The sequence below is a fragment of the Poecile atricapillus genome, chromosome 16 (assembly GCF_030490865.1).
Source record: "Poecile atricapillus isolate bPoeAtr1 chromosome 16, bPoeAtr1.hap1, whole genome shotgun sequence".
In the NCBI taxonomy this organism is placed as follows: domain Eukaryota; kingdom Metazoa; phylum Chordata; class Aves; order Passeriformes; family Paridae; genus Poecile; species Poecile atricapillus.
Genome location: NC_081264.1, coordinates 3,892,281 through 3,914,623, shown reverse-complemented (window position 1 = coordinate 3,914,623; position 22,343 = coordinate 3,892,281). Strand labels below are relative to the sequence as shown.

The window sequence follows — 22,343 nt, the reverse complement described above, 5'->3', positions numbered from 1 at the left end:
CATGACTCCTCATCCTGAGATGGACACAACACCCCTCACCCGTTCTTTGGCCCTGGGTGTAGCTTTATTCATTCCCAGAAATTAAAAATAATATCCCTCCATCTGCCGTAGAGAACAGCTGATCTAAAAATCACACCACAGCCATACAGGATTTTTTTCTTTTCCTTTACAAACCTCTATAAACACCCACTTTTCCATTCCCAGATCCTGACCTTCGAGACCAAGAACCCGACGGAGCTGGCGGAGCGCTTGCGCTCGGTGTGCGGGAACCAGAGCAACGCGTACGCGCGGCTCCTGGAGTACCGGCTCAACGCCCTGCGCGGGCTCTGGAACGCCCAGCGCCAGCTGGCCCTGGAGGAGCAGCACGACCGCGAGAGCTCCGGGGATGAGGAGGCCCTGGCTCTGCTCAAGCGCCAGGGGTTGTTACAGCAGCCCGAGCAGGCTCCCTTCACCTCCCGCATGGGGCTGCTGCTGGTGTTCCCGCTGATCCAGTCGCAGAGCAGAACAGACCCTTCCCTGTGTAACATCACTGCTGAGGTGCTGCTGAATTGCCTTCGGGACTGCCAGCCCCTGAGCCTCACCAAGGAACCGGCCGACTGCCTCAACGGCATCGAGTCCCTGCTCTGCTCCTGGCTCGAGGACACGGCGCCCTCCGGCCAGCACATCCCTTACAAGCAGAAGGAAAATGCTGCTGCTGCCCTGGTTGCCTTGGCTTGTGCGAGGTAAGGGAGCTGTGCTGAAATAACAGAGAATGGTGGGATTGTTAAGGTTGGATGTAACAGCCCAGGATGCTTAAATTCAAGGGTTAAGCTGAGGTTCTTGAGGTTTGGCATAAGGTGAAATCCCAAACAGATGTTCTCAGGGGGTCACAAGTATACAAAAGTTGACTGGTAAAATAAAGAGAATTAAGGAATTTTGGCAAAGTCCAGCCATGATTCACCATTAACCATATCCCCAAATTCCACATCCACGGTTTTTGAACCCTTCCAGGATGGTGACTCCAGCACCCCTGGGCAATGCTGGGGTTGGTGTTCATTCTCTTTCCATTGAAACAAATCAAAAATGACTGCACTGGTGATACTTATTTTTAGCTTGTCCCAGCCTTTCTCTTTCTGATATTTAAATATTGGGTTGGAAAGGGTGAAACTGCTAAGCATTTAATTTTTGCTTGTGTTTAGCATATGCAAAAGCAGAAGGATCTGGGTTAGCAATGCCTCGTGTGCATATTGCTGCTTCTACTGCAGCGAGCTGCTCTAGGAATGGTTCCAAATGTGTTTATCAGGGAGAAAAGTTGTCTCCTTTTCCCTTTTGTGCACCTTTCTTTGGCTGGAGAAGGTGGAACTGCCCAGTTTCTGGCAATTCCTTTCAGATTTGGTTTCAGTGCTGTCTCTCAAATGTCTGGAGGTATTTTTTCATTTTGTTGCCAGTGAAGAGTTCAACCATTGAAGGTTAAAATACCCTTTGTCCTGCATGGGTTTGGCATCAGAGGATTGAGGATGAATAGGTCATAATTGCTTTTAATCAAAAACTACTTTTTTTTAGAGGATAGGGGTAGGGGAGAGGGGGGTGGAAATATAAAACCTCTGCAAAGCCCCATGAATGTGGCTTTAAAATCACAAGGAGCCTTTTGGAAATGTTGGCTTGAATGTTTCTCCAGGTCACAGCCTTGTCTGTGAAGTTTAACTCGGATTTAAAATGTTGGAGTTCCCAGGATATGGCATGATTTGCTTTAGGAAAAGGTTTATTCAAATGAAACCTACTTAATTTCTAGTGCACTTGTTTTAATGAAGTCAATGAGAAATTTATGGTATGTGGCAAATTATTCTGTCCTGACAACTGCCTTATCTGAAAGGCAATGTACTTGAACGTAGCTCAGAGAAATTGGATTTGATAAACACAATCTCATTTCTTTTTTTTCCCAGATGTCAATTTGCAGGAAATATGGGATGTTCTGTTGCAGCTGAGCTAAATTTCAAGTAGAGCTTTTGAACTTCAGGTTGATCTTTTATTTTCTTTGCAAGTCTGCCTTGCATTGCTTAGAGAGTTGAAATATCCCATTGTGCTTTGTTCACCTCTGAAAGCTTCACACTTTTCCTTTAAATATCTAAGTCATGTGTTGAAGAAAAAACCTTGAAAATGAGACTATTATTGACATTCCTAATTGCAATCTTGGGTGCTTCTTATTGCTAAAAAAAACCCAACAGGGTAAATATTGCTTTAAATAATTAATTGAGGTGCTTTAATGTGTTTGGTGTCAATTTTCTCCAGGCTGAGGTTTATCAGTGAAAGCAAAGAGCTGAAGATGTCACTGGGGAAAACAAGGATTGGGGTGTGGAGGAGGAAAGTTTGGGAGCTGGCTGACCACGTGTGACAGCAAAAGGTTGGATTCAGCAGAGTGCAGGGCAAGGATCTCACTCTTCTTCACCCCTGTTTGTGAAGGAAGCAGCTCGTAACTGACCTAAGACACGGCCAAATTCTCCTCCTTAGGTGGGCTGTAATGCCTGGAAATAAAGCTACCACACCTTCCAGAAAATGGCCCTGACCTTTAAAACAGAAATTGTAAAATACACATTTTTAAAGACATCTGGATCTGTCAAATCTGGGGTTGTGAGGGGAGACCTCATCCCAGTGCACAGCTTCCTCAGGAGGGGCAGCCCTGATCTCTGGGAGCAGGAACAGGGTGCAGGGAACAGCTGGAGCTGTGTCAGGGGTGTTCAGGTTGGATATCAGGGAAAGGTTCTTCCCCAGGCTGGGGTTGTTGGGGTGTCTGTGCAGGGTCAGGAGCTGGATGATGATCCTTGTGGTCCCTTCCAACTCTGGATATTCCAGATTCTGTGAAAAATAATCAGAATCTTCATAAGAAATGGATGAGTCTGGTCTTTCCTACTGGAGTTAGGAAAGGCATCTCCAGGTGGGAGTGCAAGAGCCCTTGCTCACACTTGGGCTCAGCCAGGAAGATCTACGGGTTGCACATCTAAATGTGATTAATCAGCTACAAGAAATCCTGGAAGAGCTTCCTCAGGAGCAGTGTTGAGGTGTTTTATCAGGTGCCTGGATTGCCTTTATGAACCTGTTGTTGATGACCCAGCCCATGGCTGCTGCTCTCCCTCCCCACTGGGGCTTCAGCCTCTTCCAAAAAAAGGTGGTGGAATTTAAGGCAGAGGTTCCTCAGCATTCTGTCTGTCTGTCCCACTCTCTTCCTCCTTCCCTTTCCTCCCCAAAGAATGAATATCCTCCAGGAAAGAGATGCCAGTCAGAAAAGAAGCTGATGCCATGTTATGGCTGCTCTCTTGTGGCTCTGGGTGTTTTCCATGGCTGCTGTTGTGTGTGTTCAGTCTGGCTTCAATAGACATCTTTAATTCATGTTTTTCTTGTCCTTTTAGAGGGTCGCTGAAAACCTTTGTTCATACAGTGCATCTATTACAGAAACAGACTGAGCTGGGGTCCCTGCCTGTGGCTGATGTTCTCTACAGGTTTGTACAACTTTGATCAACTTTTCTAGCTGCTCTGAAAATGTGTTAAGTGCATGTAGGGAGGAGTGTATTTAGAAATGATTAAAAGGCTTTAGAGTTATTGAAGGCTTTAGGGAAGATGGAGATTTAGTCATGTGCAGGAGACATTAGAAAATCAAATCTAAAAGCATTGATTGGGTTTTGGGTGTTTTTATTTTTTCATTAAATATTGATGATTCATTTAAGTGGCTTATGAATTCTGACAGAGTAATTACTTTAAATACATCTTTGTCTTAAGTTTTAATTTAGCTATTTTTTCCTACTGCTTTTCTTTATGAAATTTTGTTTTATTTTCTGTTTAAAGGTTGTTGCTTTTGGAGGGAGGCCCTGGATCCCCCTCCTGCCTGCTTGGAGGGAAGCACATCGTGTCCTGGGGCTTTGAGGACATGTTACCTGCCCCTGATGCCAACACTGGTGCCAGCAGTGAGAATAAAGGTGAATTATTTCATCCCTGTCACTATCAGCAGAGGAGGACAGGGTGCTTTAAGTGCTGATAATTGTTTAAAGATGAATGTAAAACTTTAGAGTTGGGGATCAAACAATGTTCCTTTTTGGTTGCTGAAGAGCAGCTGCTGGTTTAAACTGTCAGGTTGTGGGAAAGAGTCCAAAGCAGTTGATCCAGTGACCCTTCCTGACTCCAGTGGGAATTTTTCAGAGGGGTCAGACAGAGTTTGGATATTATCCCCTCGTTAGAGCATAATCACTGCCCTGTGCACTATCCCTGTGTTCAATAGCCAGCTATCAGTGGCACAGCAAGTTTATTTTTAGAAGTACAAATTCAGTGGGGTTTTTTTTCCCCCCCCTCTTCCCTACTCTGCTTTTGTTTCTACCCAGATGATTCTGAAGTTCTTTTATTAATGGTTTCTTTTGTATTTCTTTTCCTGAATTCATTCTGTTTTTACTGCTTTGTTTGTTTACTATTTTTGTAATAAATAAGAGTTCACATGGTTTTAGAAATGTTCAAGCTTTGATGATGACATACAATGCAATCCATAGGAATTTAAAAATCTGAGTTGTTATTTTAGGCTACCTGCAGATTTATTGGAGACATCTCCTTTAGGATTTAGGCAAGAGAGTGAGTGGAGTTTTCCTTCCCAAGCTGAGTGTCCAGATCCTGTGAACTTCAATAGATTGACTGGACTTGTGTCCCATCTTGATTATTATTAATTACTGCTCTGTGTTTCAAATACATTTTGTCTTAATTGAAGTGTTCAGAGGTGGAAGGGTCTGAGCAGCTTTAGGAGAATCACAGAGTTGGGCAGAAATGAGATCAAGGCTCAATACTAGATTCTTCTTCCCTCTCACACTGAGACCATCTGGGCACCTCTGAGGCTTGAAGGAGATGTGAGGAAACCGCTGGGTCTGCTGGGCTGTGCCTGTGTTACAGCAGCTCTTAGAGCACCCAGTAATAAATTCAGTATTAAGAAAATGAGCATGTGCTGCTTTCCATGGGGTGTAACCCCCAGGGAGAATTCCCAGCTGGAATGTTACAGGGGTGCTCTCTGCTGTCCTTGCTCCTGCTCCAGATGCAGACCTGGGCCGGTGCCTTGCAGCTGACGGGCTCTACCTGTACACGACCAATTCCGTGGGCAGGGGAATCAGCAAGCTGGGATCAGGACTGCACGGAACCCTGAGGTAAGGGACACTCCAGTGCTGGCTGAGAGCAGAGCTGCTGGAACCCCAAAGTTCCTGTTTTGGGAAGCCTCTCCCCAGTGTTGGGAGTAGCAAGACTGGAGGATGTGGAGGTTGGAGGGAGATGATCTCTAAGGTCTCTCCCAACCCAAACCAGTCTGTGATTCCATAATATTGTGTATTTTCATTAAATGCTATTTTAATGTGTTGGGCTTCTCATCTGAAATTCTTCTTGAGTGTGTTTTGTCTAAAATTAAAGAACAAGTTGAGGTTGGGAGGGACCTGTGGAGGCCATTAGTTCAACCTCCGCAGTAGCAGAATTTTAGATTAGATTTTGTTTTTTAATGTCTAGTAAGTTGATTCTTTGCTGAGAGGGATATACTACAGACCAGTTCTGTGACATTTTATTTATAGCTGAGTTTGTCAGTGTTTGTTTGCTAATTATGTCATTCATTAAGTAATTAGTGCAGCTGTGACTCACTGTACCTCCTTGCTTCTTCATTGCTTGAAAACCACGAGGCTTTTTACACTTAAAGCCTTTCACAACAAAAATTGCTGACTTGAATATAAGTTCAGTCAAAGTTCAGCGCTGTGGTTGTGAGTTGTTATTGGAAAAAAAACCCCAAAGAATCAGGGCAGGGTTGAAGGAGTTTGAACATCCTGGTGGGTTTTTTCCAGGGGATTTGTGTACTGCCGGAACGAGGAGCTGGAGACGGGCTGGGTGGCTTTTGGCAATGGCAAACTCCTCCATCGGCCCGTGTCCTTTGATAGCAAACCTCACTACCTGTTCCAGCTCGTGGATCAACATACCCTGCAGGTAAAGGGGACAGGGTTATGGGACAGGAACAAAACAGGCTGAATGAATCACACACATTTTAGCTTTAATTACTTTTATCCTTCTTATTTCGTCAAGCTGTGTTTTTCTAACCCTGCCTTGAAGTGACTGTGTGGTGAGTGTGTGAGTTATGGTAGAGATGTTACTGTTTCAGTGTGTCTTACATATAAATATATGTTTTTATTTATAGTTACACTGTTCTATGTAGAGCTTGTTCATCCTAGAGGAGACTGAGGGGAGACCATCCCAATCCTGGGACAGGACCCAGGGAACAGCTGGAGCTGTCTCAGGACAGGGTTAGGTTGGGTATCAGGGAAAGGTTCTTCCCCCAGAGGGTGCTGGCACTGGCCAGGCTCCCCAGGGAATGGTCAAGGCTGCCAGAGCTCCAGGAATGTTGGGACACCGCTCCCAGGGATGCACAAGGTGGGATTGTTGGGGTGTCTGTGCAGGGCCAGAGTTCAATAATGATCCCTGTGGGTCCCTTCCCACTCAGGATATTCCATGATTCCAGTGTGGTCACTTCTTAAAGCAATCAAACAACAGCAAAATGGACTTTGATTTAAATCAATAATGTGTTCTTCCTGAACAGCTCTTTGTTCTTCCCCTGTCCCAAAATTCAGGTGCTGTTTCGGATCTGGTTGTGATTTGTAGATAAACAACTGTTGCCCTTTGTAAAACTTTGTAAAACTGAGGTAGTTTGTTTACTTTGGGGTTTTTCCTGCTGTGGTTTTAAGGATGGATATGCACATTTATGTCAAGTGTGTTTCCTGACACAGAGAATGTTTAGATTCCCCTTTTCTTCTCAAGTTTCAAGCAATGTTTGAGAGAAGTTGCAGAAGTAGGTGACTCAATAGGATGTGTATTTTCCTTGTGGTACTGTGGGTTTGTTCTCCATCATTAGAGAGGAGATGATCCTTTTATTTTTAGATAGGATAAATTTGAGATCTATGAGCTGGTTTGGATATTTGGCAAATATCACAGAATAGCTGTTGGTAATAAATCAATGTAATGCTACCACTAAGTCCAGTATTAAGCCTCTTCTGCTCTAACTGCATTTGATCTCTATTTATTTTTCATACTGTTCATACTTGCAAGGCCAAACTGCAAAATCAGACCTGTTAAGATGTTTTCTGTCTCATAGGTATGTCAGATAATCCCAATGCCAGTAAATCACTTCCCAGTTGGCAGCACTATGACCACCGTGCATCTTTCTTCAGATGGCACCTTTTTCTACTGGATTTGGTCTCCTGCAAGCCTCAATGAAAAAACTCCCAAAGGCCACTCTGTCTTTATGGATATTTTTGAAATTATAGTAAGCAAATTGTGTGTTTTCTATGCCTGATGTCAGTAGCATGACCCAGTTTAATTAAATATCAGCATTTTCTAATTGACATATTAGGTTTGGATGTTTATGGGCGTGATCTGAATGGATATATGTGAAATAACTGAGCAGAACAGAAGGTGAACTGTGCAATTCCATGTCCAGAGGATTATTATATTTAGCCATATGAATTCTCTTGTAGCATAAAATGTGTTTTTTATGTCTGTATTTCTGCTCAGCAGAGGAGGATGGAGTGGGATGGTGGAGCTGGAGTTGGGAGGCTGTAGTAGTACAACTCATGGAAAATCCCTAACGCTCTAAATCACATCTTCATTAAGAGATGCATTCTGCAGTAAAACATCCCCTGAACATCATGGTCTGAAGAAACCATTGCTCACACTTTTTGCCTGGAAAATGGTTCAGAGCCAAATGATTTGCAAGTGAAACACCACTAAGAAAATACAAGAGGATTATGTATTTTTAAGCAGAGTTTCCTAAGCAAACTCAAGTTTATGACGAGCAGTTCTGTCTTTGAGAACAGACATAAATCCTATTAAATATCTCAAAGATATTAGATGTCGTCTGTTAAATTATTCTATCGAACCATGAAGTCACAAACAAAAAGATATTCCTGTCTTGCTTTCAGAACTTTATTTTTGCAAGAACTTCTGTCAGCAAAGTTTCACTTCGTATTCCTACCCGATACAATTTGGGTGATCTCTCACCTGTGGAGTCCAACATCTAAAGTATTTTTCCTCCCATTTTACTAGGTAGAAAATGGCATTTGTATAGCAAATCCTCTGCAGGAAAGAATTATCCTGATGAGGAAAGAGGGGGAATCTGCCAAGAGCATCAATGAGATGCTGCTGAGCCGCCTGTCCCGGTACCGCGCCTCCCCCTCGGCCACCCTCGCTGCTCTCACTGGCTCCACCATCTCCAACACCCTCAAGGAGGACCAGGCAGGTCAGAATCGCTTCACTTCTCATTTCCTAACACACACAGCATCCATCCTGCTTATTACTGACCTCTTAGGATAGGTTTAAAAAAAAATCAGTCTGTGATTTTTGTCTTTTTTCCCCAAATCTGCGCAGTATTTGCTTAATGCTGGAATTATCGGTTCCTTTGCTAAATTAGGATTGTGTTAGGGATGGAAATGGGAAGCACCTTTTTCCAATTTTGTTTTTGAACTAGTTTGGGGAATCTGAGACTTGCATTTCTCTGCTGGCAGCTCAACTGGGCTTCTAATTGGTGTGTAAAAATGGCCTGCAGGTTAAGAAAATGGAATTACTGCTTCGCCAGTCACTGGAATATTACAAATCGTAGGTGATTTCGTGCTTTTTCAAGGTTATCTGTACAATGTTTGGGTGTTCTTTTATGGAAACAACCCAAGTTAATGAGGGAATTTTGAAAGAACTTCACTGACAAATTTCAGGATGATCTGGAGCTTTGTTTGATTTATCTGAAGATTTTTTTCAGTTTATCTTGAATTATTTCTCTTCCTCCTTCACAAGTACATGAGTATTCTTTCTTCAATTTGAAACAATTGAGAGTGTTTCCATAAAAATAAATTATACATTAAATGGCTCTGCTTCCAGCGAGTTTGGCAAGGAGTTAGCTCAGAGAGCTATTTTAAAGGTTGTGTTTTGCCATTTAACAACTCAACTGCTAGAGGAAAAGGAGAGTAAGTGGCTATTCTTGGCTAATTCTTGAGTCAGCACTCAAAAAGTGTTGATCAGCTGTTGCAGGAAGAAGATCATTTGGGCTGTCTACGTTTCATGAGGAGCAGGAGAACTTAATGCATAGTGAATCTCAAGTGATCTCTGTATCTGAGGGATCATTTGGCTCCAAGTGCTTTCAATGTAATTATCACCACACCTTTCTTAATAGCTTTGGTTTTACCTAATTTTTAAATTTATTTTCATTTGAAGTTGTTTTCTTTAGTTGAATAACCCGTGAAAAACTCTTTGTAGCCTTGTGGGGATTGATGCTGAATGTGTGAGGTGGGGAGGTCACAGAGAAGTCATGGATACCCCATCCCTGGAAATGCTCAAGGCCAAGTTCATGGAATTCTGAGCAACCTGGTCCCTGTGTGCAAGTTTGGACTGGGATGACCTCGACGATCACTTCCAACCCAAACCATTCTGGAATTCTGTCCAAACTTCTTAACAGAGCTACAAATTCCCTTGAAGCCCTGAGCAGAACTCTGCCATGTTCAGAGTGCAGTTTGTGACCTTTCTCTGGTGCCCATTGCAGCTGCCAACACGAGCTGTGGGCTGCCCCTGAAGATGCTGAGGAAGACCCCAATCTACACCTGTGGGACGTACCTGGTGATGCTGGTGCCGCCCCCGGGGGGCTCGGGCAGCTCGGCCACGCGCTCGCTCTTCGGGGGCACCAGCGCTCTGTCCTCCTTAAAAAGTAAGTCAGAGCCATTTGTGGCAGACTGGGAGTCCTTGTCTGTCTGGAATGCAATAAACTTCTCAGGAATTGATTGGAACTGTGTTTCTGTGTAGTTCTTGCCTCCAGCCTGGTGTTCAACATCTCGGACGGGCAGTTCACCAGCAGGGCGGATCTCATCGATGCTGCGGGCAGCTCGCTCGGACGGGGGGCTCTGGTGCCAGGGCTTGGTAAGGAATATAGCAGTCCCTCAGATCCTAAAACGTCCATCTGGGTTTGAATTTGCAGTCAGCAGCTGTGCAGTGGGGGTTGCATATCCATGGTGAAATTTTATAAACTTTTAGAGCAAATAGTTTGGATTTATGATGCCCATAAAGATGCTTCAGTCTGGTTTTCTACTCAATTGATGTGTGAAATATTTTCCTTCTCTCAGGTGCCTGTTATGATACAATGAATAACATGATCTGGACGTGCTCCAATGATTACATTGATCAGTGGTGCAATCCTGGGAACCAGGCATTCCACTGTGTGTGCCAGAGGCTGGGAGTGAGTCACGTCATCGCAGAGCCCAAAGGTGAGGGGAACCCACAAGTCAGCACTTTGTGCAAAAGGGAAGTGAAACAGAGCAGTGGCAGAGAATAAACAGACAGAAACTGCTTTGCTGTTAAAAGCTGAGTTAACTCCTGAAAAGAGTTGTAAATATTGGTCATGGTTTAGCTTTGATTTGAGAGGGAAAAGTACAGAGTGAGATGTGTGGAAGATTCCAGATTCTTGCTGCCTTCAGCACATAAAAAGGTGTTTTGGGTAATCCTTTCAAGCCCTGAAGTTGATTTATTGCCTTTTAGAAGCAAAGGCTGATGATCCAATCCGTGTTTATAGACAGCATTTGAACTCCTCTCCTTGCAGGGGATGCAACAACCACAAACGAGGTCATTAACCAGTTACTGCACCATGTTGGTGCCATGTGCATCCACCAACTCAACCTCCTGGCAGCCAGCAACAACCTCCCCATCAGCAATTTTTTGGGCAAGCAGCATCCCATTGAAGCCCATCACCTGAGCAGCATCTGTGACATTATGGAAAAGGCCATGGTCAATGGAGACACCTGCATCATCCGCTGCATCCTCGTTGTCTTCCAGGTACAGAACCTTAAATGGACTTCAAAATTCACATAATAAAATGAAAAACTCGGTTTGGAGTACAGGCAACCACTGGTTGTCTTTTTATTTAATTTTTTCTCCATTGGAATCCATGTAATGGAGGTTGATTTAGCAGTGGCTTTGCAATATTTTATATATTCATGTAAGAGCCCTAATTTAAATACAATATCTACCTTTACAGATTAAAATAAAACAAAGAGGTTAATTTCTTCTTCCTTTGTATCCCCCCTGTCCATTCTTTGATTCAAAATCAGATTCTGACTCTCAGATTTCTAGACCCACACAAATAGTTTGAGAAACTGACAGCAGAAAGTAAGTTCATGTAAGTAATGTTTATATTTTTAATATTAATATTGTCGTGTTTAATTTTTTTAGGTGGTTTTTAAATTTTTCTTCAGCCCCCAAACTGAAAGGAACAGAGACATTGTCAGAAGGTCTGGGCTGTTACTGTGGCAATTACTGATGGCCCCAAGGGATCAGATCTGCTCTGAAATCCAGAAGGAAGTTTGTCTGGCTATTAGGTGAATATCTGTTTTATCAAGTTCAACTTAGGTTTTAGTTTCTTGGAAATGTAGTGACAGATGAACATTCACATTGTATTCAGTTTAATTTTACATTAATCTGAGAAAATGTAGTGGGATGGATTTTAAGACATAAAATGATAAAATTATTACAGTTCGTGTCCGTGGAAGGAGAGAAATACAGTATATTGGTCCTGATAAAATACAGATAGTAATTACTTTCTTACTTTTAATTTATTTTGTTTTTACTTGCTTTCCTAAGGATTTTTTTAAATGTTTATTATAATTGCTAAATTCAAGCAACATTTCCTTGAATGAGTTCCTTATTTAGCTGATGCGGTGTTCAGGAAAAGGCAAAGCTGGTGTTGGCAGCTCTTACCTCAGTGTTTTAAGTGGTTACACTGGAATTCTCCTGAACAAAAGGAGCATCAGGAGAAGCAAGAATTAATAATACTGGAGGGGTCAATAATACTGGAGGGGTCAATAATACTGGAGGGGTCAATAATACTGGAGGGGTCAATAATACTGGAGGGGTCAATAATACTGGAGGGGTTAATAATACTGGAGAGGTTAATAATACTGGAGAGGTAAATAATACTGGAGGGGTTAATAATACTTGAGCAATGCTCTGATACTGAAGGCCCAAGAGGGGGAAAAGAACCAGTGTAGTTGTATCTCCTGAAAAGGAGATTACTGAAACCTCAGGGCCAAGGAATTCTGGCTCCAGCGTGCCAAGGACAAACAGAACCTGCATTTTCCAGTGGGAAGTGCTCCAGAGGTTGAGAACAAAATCTTTTGAAGATCAACCTGCATTTTCATGGTGTGAATCACGACATTCTGAATTTCTGTGGCTCTGTGCAACTCTGAGTGAAGAATAGTTTGACTCAGGAGGATTACCTGGCATTTTCAGGGTTGTACTTGCTGACAGGGACAAGTGTCTCCTGTCACCTGCATGGGTACTTTGTGAATACGTGTGTGTTCCAGTGCCTGGTTAAACAGCTCCAGGGTGGGCACTGGGTGATGTTTCCTCCTCCTGTTCTCTCCTTGGGGGATTCTGGTGCCAGTGGAACCCTCAAAGGGAGCTGGCAGCGTGTGATAACTTTTCCTGAGGTTTCTATCAGAGTTGATCAGCATGAGCCAAAGGGAAGGAAGCTGCAGTAATCTCTGCTGTCAGTGTGAAGCTGAAAAACATCCCAGTTTTCTTTTCTGTTACTGAAAAAGAAAAGGGAAAGGAAATGGCAAAGTTGCATAATGATTTCAGCACTTCACACAGGCTCGAAGTGCTCCTTTGAAGTGATTGTGATCTCGATGGGGGAATTCACATAGAAAAGACAGAGTTCATCACAAGTTAGAGGGAAAAAGTCTCCACCTGGAATGTTTCTGCAGAGCTGGGGTGTTCCTGAAATGCTCCTTCCAGAATATTCTGTGTAGTTTAAACTGAGTCTGTGGTGCCATTTGTCACACGTCCACTGAAATGGTTTTGTTCACTTCTGAATCCATCAAGTAATGCATGGTTTTATTTTTTCCTTAGCTCTGGTTTAAATATCCTGTATCCTGGAGAAGCAGAAATCAATAATTTATTGAAACTGGTCTTAACTGAAGGTGAGAATGTCTTATTGCCAGGTGAGAGTGGGGTTTTTCTGAGAACAAAAAATCAAAGTACATCTGAAGCTTAGAGGGAGAACAGTTTGGGATATTGGGCACTACTCTGCTTTAAATCCCATGCTTTTCTAGGAAATTATGGAGTGCTTCAACTTCCAAAAGGCTGGGGTAGGTCAGGTGGAGGAAAGGAGTATTTGCAAGTACCCAGTAATCAGGGGTGATGTTAGACCTCAGTGAAGGGGGAGTAATGTCCTCGAGTTGACCAGGAAATGGGAATCTGGCCTTGGAAGCAGCTGATGCTCAGTAATTTGTTACTTCACAGGATCGTGTTGGTGCTCAGTGCTGGGAATTTCCAACAGTGCCACGGGCAGGGAAAGTGCTCCCAGTCTGGTGACCCTGGGAATGCAGCCATTCCTGAGCTGTAGTCTGTGTTAAATGAGGTATTGGGGAAATAAAATCTAGTCTGTAAAACACTGCTTTGCAAAAGGTTTTTATTTCCCTTTTAGGAGAGAGGAACAGTGGCCTCTCCCAGCTCCGGGATGTTATCCTGACCAATCTAGCTGAGCAGCTGCAGAACAATAGATTTGGAAGTGAAGAAGATGAACATTATAGGTAAAAAGCCTCTGTTTATAGGGTATTTCTCTGTTATTTGATTGAAGTGAGCTTCCAGGAACTTCTGCTGGAATTGCTTGGTGTGTTCCTGCGGTGTGGCCTGAATGTTTGTGTCTCTGGGGGAAGATTTCATTAGTGTGAGGGAGAGATTTGATATTTTAGGGCAAAATTTGGATGCTTCTGTACCCTGACTGGGTTTGGAATTCCCTGTCCCTTGCCATATTCATGGTAAATTTGAGCGAGAAGAAATCACAGATTTGCATCAGCTCAGTGCAGCAAACCCCTGGAAATCTGTTGTCCTTGTCAAACATTTCAGCCTTGGGGTTTTTTGTGTCTGAATTTGAAGTTTGATCCTTGTTTAGGTTTCCAATAATTTGGGATCCAGCTTGCAGACTGAGCTGTACAAAATGCACAGTAATTAATGATTAACATTTTCCACCTTTCTTGCCTCTCCTGAAGACTCAATGATGAACTCTTGCACTACATCCTCAAGATTGTTGTCCGAGAATCTTGTGTCTTAATCACCAAGTGCCAAACTGTATCTAAAGATGACTTTCAAAGGCTTCTTTCAACTGTGCCTGTAAGTAGAGTGTGTTTTGATAAAAGTATTTCTGCTTTTGGCTTCTTTTCTTCCTTGGATCCATTCTCTTCACTGAGTACAAGGAGGTGAAACTTTTATAGTTGTGTCTTAACAAATCCAGGAGAAGAATTCTCTTTGTGCCATGCAAGGAAGAAAAAAATAATTTCTCACAGCAAAGGAAATCATTCAGTAATGCTGGAACTGTTTTTTACATGGATTTATTTTCAAGTTGCTCTGGTTACTGTTCAGTTTTACTGAAGTTTGTGATCTTAATATTCAAATCATTACAGCAGCTTAAAAAAATCAAACATGCAGTTGTGCATTGTGGTTCACCCAGGCTGAAAGAGTTACCAGTGACAGAAATGAGTTAAAGCTGACATTTGATGGTAAAACTATGGGCAGATGTTTCCAGCAGGATCAGCTCTCTGAGAAAGGCAGGTTGAGCTTCCATAAAAACACTGGGAGGGGATGGGATCTCCTGGCCTTTGGGGAAACAGGAGTGGCATGGAACCATCACCTTCAGGACTGTGAATTACATTTATCTCTCTGGTGGCACAATCTTTTCAGAATTAATTAATTCTTAGAGTTGCTGAATATTGCTATAATGTTCCAAACCTGAGCAAAGTTATGCTGCCTCTTTATATTTTTGTGAGTTGTTTCAGAAAATTCAACATTTTGCAAGCTGTTTCTTTTCTTGAATATATAAAATTTTTTTTTTGCTCTTTCTTTTCTTCTTCCTCAACCTTTTTTTCCTCTCTCCAACTTCCAAGTCTGAGGCTTGCCTGACTCAGGGTTGGTGAAGGGTTTGGATAATGCAAAGTTTTACTTATTTGTGTTCAAGGCTGCGTCCTCGTGCTTGCGGTACCTGATGGCTGTGCAGAACCACCTCCTCAGTAACACTATTTTGATTAAACCTGATGACAATGATGACAGTGACAGCTCCTTGCAGGGAGAGACATTGAAGGTACAGGTAAACACCAAGTTTTATTCTAGTATGGCTCTCTCCAGTCAGTGTGCCTGTGACACCTTGGTCCTGCAGTGTATGTGCTGTTTGCTGGTGGTTCTTCTCCTTTTGATGGAGTTAAATAGCTGAGGAACAGGGAAAAAGAGTCCAGAACAAAATCTGAAGTTATTCTGATTTAGTTAGTTAGTTATTTAATTCAGGATTCCAGCTTGCATTCCCTATTATCAGTGTGAGCAGACACTTCCTTTTCTAAATTCATGTATAATGAGATTTGAAATAGATTTTAATTAATATGTGCTAGTAGGATTGCTGGCACGGGAATTTCCTTTCCTGGACACATTACCCCAGACACTTTTTCTTCTCAGAATCACTCAGGTGGTCCTTGAAAAAAAATATTTTTAAATAAATAGAAAAGAGTTTTTTTATTTGCCTTAGCTGGCTTCTGCTTTTATGCAGTTTAAATGAACTAAGTTTGTGTAGAACCACCTCCATCAGTTGTCTGAAATACAGAGAATAAAGTTTGTGGCAAGGAAGCTGTTAGAGGTCAGGCTTTGGGTGGGTAGAAGTTTATTAAAATGCTGCATTTCACACTGCTTCATCCAACTCCCAGGTTTGCCCAGGTTTTGGTAATAATTCTTCCCTAATGGAATTGATTTCTGAATTTCTGGTATTTTGTTAAGCTGGTTTTCTCTGCTGCTCTTTGAGGCTGTGAGTGTTTGTGAAGCTGTGTGTGTTTGTGAGCTGCTGCAGTTGGAAGTGATTTGTTCAGGCTCATTGAGTAAATGCTAAACATTGGAGTATTTTTCTTGTTTCACTATTCACGCCGTGTTCATTGTTCAGTTTCTCTCTCTGCAGTGCTCCTCATCCCTGCTAGGACATTGTGTCACCAGTCCTGTCCCTTGGCTGGCTCTCAGCTCTCTCCTGTGCTGGACTTGGGGCTTCCTTCCCTCTAGAAACTGGATGTGCATCCTGTAAAACATGCACCTAGTTTCTCCCAGCACTTTGGGGCTTAACATTAATCAAATTTAAGTCTTGGATGAATCTCCTGCTGCAGGCCTGCCAGGTCACATAATCATTCTTTTCATTTGGAAATCCATCTTTTTGTTCTGTTGTCCTTTTTTGGGGGGGGATTCTCTAAGAATTCAAGTATCCTGTAACTTTTTTTTTTTTTTCACTTAGGAACTCAAGACCAGCATTTTGTCTCTTGCCACACAAATTCTGACAGGATGTGATGAAGTCTTAGAAATGCTGCAACAAGTCACTACAGCACTAATTAACAGTGACATTTCTGACAGGGAGCAAAGGTAAGACAAGTGGGAGGATCCTAATTTGGAAACAGGGAACAGCTGCTCTATGTGGCTTATTATACAAGCACAGTTAGCACTAATTATTTTTTATCACTTTATATTTGAGCTTTGAATGCACAGGAGCTGTTTCTTCCTGTAGCAATTGTCTAGCATTCAGCTGGAGGAGAATTTAGAATCACTCTCCGTGTCAGTTTTGATCATCTGTAGGTTGATATTTCTGTAGGAACCTCAAATTGGGATGGTTTTAGTCAGTTATAATGGTATTTATGAGTAGGATACCTGGAAATAAACTGTAATTAGCTGGGAATACTACTGTAAGCTAGAACAATCAGTTTATTTTTAAATTCCTGATTATTACATCCCTAGTAGCTGGATTAGATGTTTATGCATGACAATCCCTGGCTGCTGTTTTGATATCCTGCATATTCCATCACCTGCCCTTCCCTGTCTCCCCTCCTCTTAAAAATACACCTTGGGAATGGGGTGGAAAGGAAAGCTGTGAACTTTTCTCTCCTCAAACAAGCAACTCCCTGTCCCAGCTGTGTTCCAGGTTTCACTTTCTGCTTCTCTGTGCCTGCAAGATTAGTTGTGTTTATTGACAACACACAATTCCTGGGTGATATTTTCATATGAGTTCGTGTTCAAACATATTTTTGTAGCCGCAGATCCTTTTCAAGTCCTTTGAGCTCCATGTGCTGAGAGCTGATATCCACACTGGTGCATTTGTGTTTGATGGGGACTTTTATCCTGTGCCCAGGGGAGCTTATCCTTCTCTGAGTAATTATTAAACTGTTGATTTACTGTCTCTGCTCTCAGATTGTTCAGTGAGAGTTGTCAGCAATTCAAGGTCACTGACACTTGGGAGAAATTGTAGTGGTTTCGAGATTGTTTTGGGGATTTTGTTAATATAACACAAACATTCTCTGCTGAATTTTGAATTGCTGTTACTAGATGAAACAGAAGTGACTAAAAGCAGAAGTGTTGCTCTATGAAAAGAGTTCTCCTGTGTAACTTTGGCTCTCTTTCCAGGTTGAAAGGCCTGGAGCAGATTACAAAGGCCACCATGCTTGGCCACCTGCTGCCTGTGCTGCTGACATCCTTGATGCACCCAAACCTGCAGACCCTGACCATGGCTGATGCCCTGATGCCTCAGCTGGTGCAGCTGGTCCTTTACACCAGCCAGGTACGGGCTCTGTGCCACCCCTGGGGTGTCAAACCTGGGGCCTGCAGCCTCCAAAACGCTGCTCAGCTTCCTCCAGGGTCTCATCCACACACCACAGTTCAGAGTTCCTCAACAGCTGCCAAAGCTGCTGATGCTGACTGTTAAATTTAACTGCTCCAGGAGCTACTCAGTGATGCTTTATTGTCAATAACAGCAGTAGGATTGTTAATTATTTCAATAATGAGCTCTTAAAATGCTTTACAGTTTGCATGTCCCTAACACTGTGTATTTTGGGCCACAGACTGCACTGCTGCTTAAAACCCAGTCTCCAGTTTTCTCAGAACTGAACAGTTCCCCCAGTTGTGCTCCAGAGCAGAAAGGGAAGCAGTTACCTGATGAGAGGTGATTTTCTTTACATTTGGGTCTTTTCATGGGATAAACTGAACTGTAATTTCTATTTGACTATTGCTGTGGGATAAAGCAGCAGTTTTTATGTGAATTAATTTTTAAAGGTGTGCTGGAATGATTTCTAAGGCTGTCTCAGTTTTATATAAGCTTTTGCAAAAGGCAATTAGTTCCAAATTTTGTTCTGTATATAGTTTTTATTCTCCATATTCAGGTTGTTTACACAGAATATGGTTTGTTTTGGTTTTTTTCCTCACTTCAAGCATTAGAAATTAATCCTAAATGTTCCTCTCACAATAAATTAGGCTAAGAAGGACCATCAAGAGAAAATGTAAATTGCTCTGGCAGCATGAGATACAGAATTAAAACCATTGCAAAGCTATTAAATGGTTTAATTTACAGAGAAATAACATTTTTAACTCCTGCATTTAAATGCTGTGTCTCAGCTCAAAGTTTTCCAGCTCCTGCTTAGGAACAGAAACAAACAGCTAAAATCAAACAAAAATGCTTATTTGCAGCATTGGAGAATTTGGAATACTGTAGAATTTGTGATAATGGGATTTTTGTGACTAAAAGTATTTGAAAAGTATGAATAATGATGATAATATATATAATTATATAATGATAATAATATATGTAATGCATGAATTCCCTCAATACAGTCATGCCTAGAACCAGGAGTTCCTCGTGTGTCAGTATTGAGAGGTGATTTTTAAGTAACTTATATCTTAATGTCTGAATGACAGAAATCTCTGAGATGTATTTTAGGCCCAATTTCTCACTCTAATTTCAGGATGCTGGAGGAGAAGGAAGAGCCAGGATTCCTGACTGGTTTGAAGATCCCTGCTCCCTGGGCTGCTGGGAAGACTGTGGAGACAGTGCATCCTGTCAGGGATAACTATAAATTTAAGGAAACTGTCCACATTCCAGGAGCCCGCTGTTTGTATCTTAGATTTGACAACAGATGCTCCTCCCAGTATGATTATGATAAGGTAAGCAAGGGCCAGCTCAGCACCACTGCAATGAGGGAATTCCCTCAAAAAAAGTGGGAGTTCTGCTATGGGACAAGTGTGGGAGGCTCCAGGGATTGGCAGGTTGAGGGGTGGTTTGGGTTGGTTTTTCCCCTCAGAAGTTCTATCAGTTCTGGTTTTTTAAAAAATAATTTCAGACTGGCTCAGACTGTCCAAGTTTGACTTTTCTCATTTTTACTCATGTTAAGTTTTCCTTATTTCCCAAATTTTAATCCAGCTGCCTCCTTTGATCAGCACAGTTGGTTTAAACTGGGCAGAGCTGGAGAGGTTCCTTTTTCCCTGATGATAAAGAGTTTGTTTACCTGGATTAATAACAACAAATACTTTAATTTTAAGAAAACAACCAATAGCACTTACGCACTTTGTATTATCAGGGAGCTGCTTGTGCTGCCGTTTATTCTTTGGCATAGAGCAAGTCCTGTTGCTCATAAATAACTAATGGGAATTCAATATTAATTCAGTATTAATTCAATATTAATGTCACCCATGACTGATTAAACTCCCCCAAAAAAACTCTGCTCCCACCAAAGTCACTGACAAAACTTTGGCTTTGCTGGGAGCAGCCCCTCACTTCCCAGGGAAGGAGTTTGTTCTGAGTCAGGGTTGCTCCTGCTCTCTGCTCCCAGCCCTGCTGTGTGAGCAGGGACAAAGCCCCTCGAAGCCCCTGCGTGCCTCAGTTTCCCCATCTGTAAAATGGGGATAATAATACTTAACCCTGCTGCCCTCACAGAGCCTGTGAGGATTGGTTCATGTGCATGGAGCGCTTCGAGAGTCGAAAGCGCGGTGGAAGTGCTAAGTATTATTATTATTATTAGGTTTTCTTGTTTTTCTCTTACAGTCTAACAGTGTATTTTATGTTTTGAAGTTGGTGATCTATGCTGGTCCTAGCACAAACAGTAGGAAGGTTGCTGAGTATGGAGGCAATACACTGGGATATGGCAGCCGTAGTGTCTTAGGAACGGGGTGGCCCAAGGACTTAGTGAAGGTACAGTATTCCCATCCACCACTCTTTCCCATAGAAAATTCCCTTTGGAAACCATGCCCAGCCCATTTTGCCCTCGCAGCTATGCATTCCAAGCTTTTAAATGTACACTTATCCGTGATGAGATCCCTGCTCAGTGAGCTGTTGTGTCCTTGGGGGAGAGCTTTAAACTCGGCTCTGTGTTCCGTGTGATGCTTCCCTTGGAGTTTGTTTTGTGTCTTCCTGGAATTCCTGATGGAGATGTTTTGAGTCCTGGAGTCCCTAATGGCACTGCTCTTCTCCTAAGTACACACTCCTAGGAGAAGTTCTATGCAGATTCTCTTAAAGTCAATTTTTTGGATAACAACCCCCAAATATATCAAGTAACAAATGTAACAAATAAATTCCAACCATTTCTGTTGGATTTTAAAATTTCATTGGATGCTTTTGGCAGTAAAGCTAAGAAGAATCTCTCAAACTTCTTGAAACCTTAGCATTTCAATGCTTTGGCAATGTGTCCCCTCACTCTCTGCAGTGTGATTTTATTTTTGTTTAATATATATATTTGTACCGCTACGTTGTCCCACACTAAAACTGGGCTTATTTACATTAAAAAAAACCACATTGTAAAAATAAATCAAGAGGTAATAAACTGGAAAGCAATTTCAGACAAGAACGCCATTGTTCACAATTAAGGGAATATGGTTTATTTTTCACACATGGATTTTGATACTGTCCTTTTAGCAAGCTCATTGGTTAATTTGTTGTCATTCTTCGAATTGAAGAGCTTGTCTGTCTTCCTTCAGGAAGAGAATTGTTAATTATTGCCTGGTTTCTTGCAGACAAACAGTGAAAATCAAGGCTAAGTAACACACTGATAATTTCTGCTTTTGATTTTACAGCTATGGTTGTTCTTTTTGTTTTACTGTGGTCAGCCAGCAGCAAAACTTAACTTTTCACTAAAAGGCACCTTAACTAAAAAAGGAAAAAAATCTTAAATCACACTGTCTCATTTGGGATAAAAACAACCCCCAGATGACTCTCATTAAAAGCATCCATCTTTAAATAACCACTTGTGTGAAAATCCTATTTATTTGCCTCAATTATTAAATATATTTTCTTTTTTTTCCCCCTCTTCCTGCTGTGGATATTTGAAGGTGGAAGGAGACACTGTCACGTTCTCCTTTGAAATGCGGAGTGGGCGGGAGCACAACACTCCTGACAAAGCCATGTGGGGCTTTGCCTGCACTGTCCGAGCACAGGTATTCCAGGGGGAGAATTCCCAGGGGAGAGCTTCAGCTTCCACTGCCTCCTGCCTGCCACACATTCCACATCCATGGAAATGTGCTCCCAGATTGGCAGTCTGAAATGGAAACCAGCAGTGACTGGTTTGGGCAGTGAGACAAATCAGGTGTTGGCAAAGAAAAGAACCTGGGTTTGGGATGCAGGGATCCCTGTGGGTGGGCTGGCACTCAGGGATTCATGGAGATAGTTGTTATCAAATGTGTCTTATTTATCTCCTGGAGCCATTCCAGCATCCCTTGCTGCTTGTGGGTCAGGGTTTCTTTGTAATAACCTGAAAATCAGAGATATCCTGAGGAAAGAATGATTCCAGCCTGTGAAGAAGAGAGGGGAGGGATTCTGGGATCAAACACAGGGAGTCTTGAATCCCACTACAAATTGGGGTGACTGAACTAAAAATAACTTCACCTGTTCCTTCTTGGTTCAGGAAAATAATGTTTAAATCCCTTACATCTTGTCTTGAGTTGTTCTTACAAATTGCTGTTAATTGTTAAGCATTTTTGTGTGAGAGTTAAGATTGGTATCAAGCTATATCTTACATTTAAAAGATTATATATAAAATCTCCTAGCTTGAATCTATTGGAAAGGACTTCCTGGTGATTGCTTGGTTGAACTTCTCCCTGTTCCTGCTGCAGGAATCCTCAGAGGATGTGTCAGGAGGTTTGCCATTCCTGGTTGACCTGGCCCTGGGCCTCTCTGTGCTGGCCTGTTCCATGCTGAGGATCTTGTACAATGGGCCAGAAATTACCAAAGATGAAGAAACCTGTCAAGAGCTCTTAAGATCTAAACTCTTACAAAGGTAAATAAAAATCAATTTTGGTCTGAATTTTTTTTTTCCTGAGGGAAAGAGACTTGTGCTCAATTCTTGTGCTTTAAGATGATGTTTGGATAATTTTTCTTGTAGTTTGTTCAGCAGTTTGTGTTGCCTAAAATTGAGGGAATGTTCAAAAACAGCAGGTCATGTTTCTTATTAATAATGATAATTAATAACAATGATTATTAATATAATCAATGATTATTAATATAATCATATATTAATATT

At 42.0% G+C, this 22,343-nt stretch overlaps 1 protein-coding gene across 5 annotated transcripts in view; it reads left to right on the top strand.

Moving 5' to 3' along the window:
* The window catches only part of HECTD4 (HECT domain E3 ubiquitin protein ligase 4), a 64,820-nt gene that overhangs the window by 9,419 nt on the left and 33,058 nt on the right, over positions 1 to 22,343 (top strand). Inside the window, exons 2-24 of one of the 5 annotated variants that reach the window (XM_058851255.1) lie at positions 205 to 722; positions 3,384 to 3,473; positions 3,817 to 3,947; positions 5,039 to 5,147; positions 5,823 to 5,961; positions 7,121 to 7,291; positions 8,071 to 8,263; positions 9,554 to 9,715; positions 9,811 to 9,924; positions 10,128 to 10,268; positions 10,601 to 10,833; positions 11,230 to 11,375; positions 12,907 to 12,977; positions 13,484 to 13,589; positions 14,049 to 14,169; positions 15,011 to 15,133; positions 16,313 to 16,437; positions 17,470 to 17,623; positions 17,904 to 18,004; positions 18,801 to 18,999; positions 19,904 to 20,023; positions 21,157 to 21,261; positions 21,937 to 22,100. In XM_058851255.1, the coding sequence (XP_058707238.1) occupies positions 205 to 722; positions 3,384 to 3,473; positions 3,817 to 3,947; positions 5,039 to 5,147; positions 5,823 to 5,961; positions 7,121 to 7,291; positions 8,071 to 8,263; positions 9,554 to 9,715; positions 9,811 to 9,924; positions 10,128 to 10,268; positions 10,601 to 10,833; positions 11,230 to 11,375; positions 12,907 to 12,977; positions 13,484 to 13,589; positions 14,049 to 14,169; positions 15,011 to 15,133; positions 16,313 to 16,437; positions 17,470 to 17,623; positions 17,904 to 18,004; positions 18,801 to 18,999; positions 19,904 to 20,023; positions 21,157 to 21,261; positions 21,937 to 22,100 (3,536 nt within the window). Of the gene's footprint in view, positions 1 to 204; positions 723 to 3,383; positions 3,474 to 3,816; positions 3,948 to 5,038; positions 5,148 to 5,822; positions 5,962 to 7,120; positions 7,292 to 8,070; positions 8,264 to 9,553; positions 9,716 to 9,810; positions 9,925 to 10,127; positions 10,269 to 10,600; positions 10,834 to 11,229; positions 11,376 to 12,906; positions 12,978 to 13,483; positions 13,590 to 14,048; positions 14,170 to 15,010; positions 15,140 to 16,312; positions 16,438 to 17,469; positions 17,624 to 17,903; positions 18,005 to 18,800; positions 19,000 to 19,876; positions 20,024 to 21,156; positions 21,262 to 21,936; positions 22,101 to 22,343 lie in introns of those variants that run through there. The other 4 variants (XM_058851252.1, XM_058851254.1, XM_058851251.1 and 1 more) reach the window with 4 other exon arrangements.